Here is a 3,351-nt window from a genome sequence, read left to right as displayed (position 1 = left end):
CATATTGTGGCATTTTAATATTAATTTTTTTTTTAACTGTGAAGATAGAAAATATTAAATAATTAAAATGAATAAAATTGATTTTTTAGAAGAAAAAAATTAGTTACTTAAATATAAAAATGTAGGGTTTAATATAGAAAATAAGGAGTCAATCAAATTTTAACCTCATATTAAAAATGTGAGAAACTCTTTTACTTATAAGAATGGTGATTAATACACTTTTATTTAAACCCATACATAATTGAGGGCCACATGCATAAACACATACACTTTTATTATTGGCTCAAATATGTCAAATACATCCTCCAAGCTAATTGCGGTGTAAATCAGTTTTAGAAGCTATTTTGGCAATATCAAAACAAAATTGAGAAGCAAATGCAAACATACATATATAGAACACATCAGAGACTGCTTACATATATATAACATACTTTTCAGGTTCCATTTGAATTTCATTGAAAGAGGATTCAAAATACATAATCCATATTTACAAAGACAACCAAAATACAACTCCAGGATTGACCATATGTACAAAAACAATCACAACAACCACAACTTAATCCCAAAAATCTAGGGTAGACACTATATATACAAAAGCCAAGGAAAATAATTACAGAATAACACTCCAATCTCCCTAAAGGTAACCAGAAAAAAAATAAGACCTTTCCTCCCTATGAAACTCCAAAAAGAATTGGGTCCTTGTGAGACCATTCTTCATGTGAACCACTTTATTTTTATTATGCTTCAGATATATATAACAACAAAACTTTCTTTAAAGGTTCTTTATGTACAAAGTGCGTTGCTGCTGATACTTGACGCAAAATTGTCACTTCCTCTCTCAACGATCCAAAGCACTAATCACGATCCTGCAACACATGGAGGAAAAACATTAGGAAGATTAAGAAGCTAAGATATTATAGCATTTACATTTTCACAACTTGCTTCTCCAACTAATAGTGTTTGCAATGTACAAATCGTAAAATATAGCATGTAGCTTTTTCTTTTTTGACTTGATCATTGTTTTAGGAAATAAGGCATTGACTTGTCATGAAATTAATGATTCCAAACCAATAAATTAGGTTTGATTGAAAAACCAACAATGAACTACTAATATGCATTTAAAAAATTAATTCCTAAATCCCAAACATTATTTGGTCCACATGAAAGGAAAAGCTAATGTCTGCTCTAAATTCAACAAACATCTTTAATTATTGGCTCTTCCCCAACTTGAAGGAATTGTTTGCCTAAAAAGGACAAATAAAGATAAGATTCCAAATTCACTGGATCTCTGAACCTCTATCTTGGATTGAAAATCTGAACAATTTCTAGTCCAGTAGGAACCATGCTAGAGAGTCAAGTGCATATATATATATATATATATATATATATATATATATATAAAAGAGAGAGAGAATAGAGAACCAATCATAAGCGGTTGGGCTTGAGTCAGCTCGGTGTAATTTCTTAGCTGACGATTTTTTCTTTGTATTTTTCCTGAAATCCAAGCCTGGTGTCCCCGCTGCACACAAGCCATGCAAAACCCCATATGAACAAAGCCATCCTTGATTTGAAATAAAATAAATAAATGATAAAAAAAAAAAATAAAAAATAAAAATAAAAAAACAACAACAACAACAACAACAACAACTTAGTTTGGCTATGCTACTGAGAAAATATACAAAAAAGGAAATGAGATTTGAAATTTTCACAATAGCCATGTGAACCCAAAACATGATATACACCCAATTATCATTCATCCATATACCTTATCTTGACTAATCAAGTCAAGAAAAAGATCTTTCTCAAAAAAGAAAAAAAAAAGTCAAGGAAAAGATAAGAGGCTATGAATAATCCTAAAACGTCCATCTCAATCCCTACAAATACATAAGATGCTAATCAATTAAGTTCTTATTTTTTTCATAAAAAAAAAAAAAAATTAAGTTCTTATTTCCTTTCCCCTACTAACTCTAATAACTTTTTTTAAAATGATAAAATCAAAAGAAATCATATAGAAGAAGTTTTTTTTTTTTTTTTTTTTTTTTTTTTTTTTTTTTTTTTAAACACATTCCAATCCAACTAACTCCAATATAAAGCTATTCTTTTCTTCTGTCTTTTCTACTAAAATTTTCTAAACCAAACAGAGAGTCAAAGAAAGCAAAAAACACGATCTACTTGTACCGAGATAAATTCTCAAAAATCCTACTATAAGTTCTCATTTATTTTTCCTATTATTTACTACCAACCAATCAAAATTAATTTTTCTGATAAACCAAAAGATATCATTTTTAAAAAAAAAATGCTTGTATTAAACCTACTCTTTTCCTTCTTCTGTTTTTTCCTCACCATTTTTCAGAAAACCAAATTAAAAAAAAATAATAATAATAATTTAGACTTACACTTGATATCTTTTTTATTTTTTAATCAATACACACAAAATGGATTTTGAACTAACCTTATTATCCTAATTAAGTCTTAGATACAGTATTTTTCACAATTGTTGATATATAATGAATAATGTATCGATAAAAACATTGAATTAATAAAATCGTGTCCTTATACCATTACTCTACTATCTTTCATTCAAACAAAACTAAGAGTGCTAATGAAACTTACGTGAGTTTGGTGTCCCCGGAGTGCTAGACCCGGACGGAGACCCTGGGGCGGAGCCTGAATCAGCTGAAAGGTTCTTCAAATGGGAGCTAGTCCTAAGAATGGTAATGCTCCGAGTTACAGGCACCTGATGATCATCATGAGGTATCACCGTAGGAGGAGATCGTGAGGCCGAAAATGGATCATGCTTGCGCAGTTTTCCGAGGCCGGTTTCTGGCGGTGGACCGGCGAGCGTTTCGTCCCAAAGCTTGTGAAGAAAACTCATGACTTCTTCTTTGTAACAACCGTATGTACCTACGTGTATGATATTATGGCAATATATATACTTTGTTTACATGAAATGAATAGTTTTTATTGGACCCAATACGACTGTTACGAAGAGATGGGTGGGAACGAAACGAAGGATGGCAGATAATGTGTATAGGAACCGAAAGAGTTTAATCTTTCTGTATGAGAAGGAAGATGTAATGTATTCTAGGGCTTTTATAGAGAAAGTCTTTGTGTGTGAGAGAAAAGGATAAGATGAATGTTTTGATGGCTAGAATTTGAGTTGGAAGCTCCGGCTAATATGGCTTTACTATTAGCCATCCAATTTATTTGGGGTAAGAACTAAGAAGGTATAAACACTGACAACCAGTCAAGATGAGGTGAGGTTAATTTAAGTGTTAAGAACCAATTAAGAATCTTCTCCAAAAAAAAAAAAAAAACTAATTAAGAAGGACTTCTTTATTTTGGCAAACC

General features: G+C 30.9%; 1 protein-coding gene across 1 annotated transcript; it reads right to left on the bottom strand.

The window, feature by feature from the left end:
• Window positions 1-417: 417 nt before the first annotated feature.
• Window positions 418-3,074, bottom strand: LOC126724822 (dormancy-associated protein homolog 4). Its single transcript, XM_050429212.1, has 3 exons — window positions 2,614-3,074; window positions 1,423-1,519; window positions 418-866 (listed from the first exon to the last, which is right to left on the bottom strand). Exons 1-3 carry the CDS (start codon window positions 2,873-2,875, stop codon window positions 839-841), a joined length of 387 nt encoding a protein of 128 aa, XP_050285169.1. The 5' UTR covers window positions 2,876-3,074; the 3' UTR covers window positions 418-838.
• Window positions 3,075-3,351: the final 277 nt, after the last annotated feature.

Source organism: Quercus robur, chromosome 5, assembly GCF_932294415.1.
Source record: "Quercus robur chromosome 5, dhQueRobu3.1, whole genome shotgun sequence".
NCBI classification, from domain to species: domain Eukaryota; kingdom Viridiplantae; phylum Streptophyta; class Magnoliopsida; order Fagales; family Fagaceae; genus Quercus; species Quercus robur.
Note: the sequence above shows the minus strand (reverse complement) of the source record. Positions and strands in the feature narration are given on the sequence as shown.

Bases quoted from the DNA above. Each gene is read 5' to 3' on its own strand.
- LOC126724822 (XM_050429212.1), bottom strand. From the start codon at position 2,875: ATGAGTTTTCTTCACAAGCTTTGGGACGAAACGCTCGCCGGTCCACCG. The intron at 1,520-2,613 runs GTAAGTTTCATT...GCTTGTGTGCAG, and splicing joins TCCGGGGACACCAAACTCAC to CGGGGACACCAGGCTTGGAT. The intron at 867-1,422 runs GTTCTCTATTCT...CATGTGTTGCAG, and splicing joins AGCCCAACCGCTTATGATTG to GATCGTGATTAGTGCTTTGG.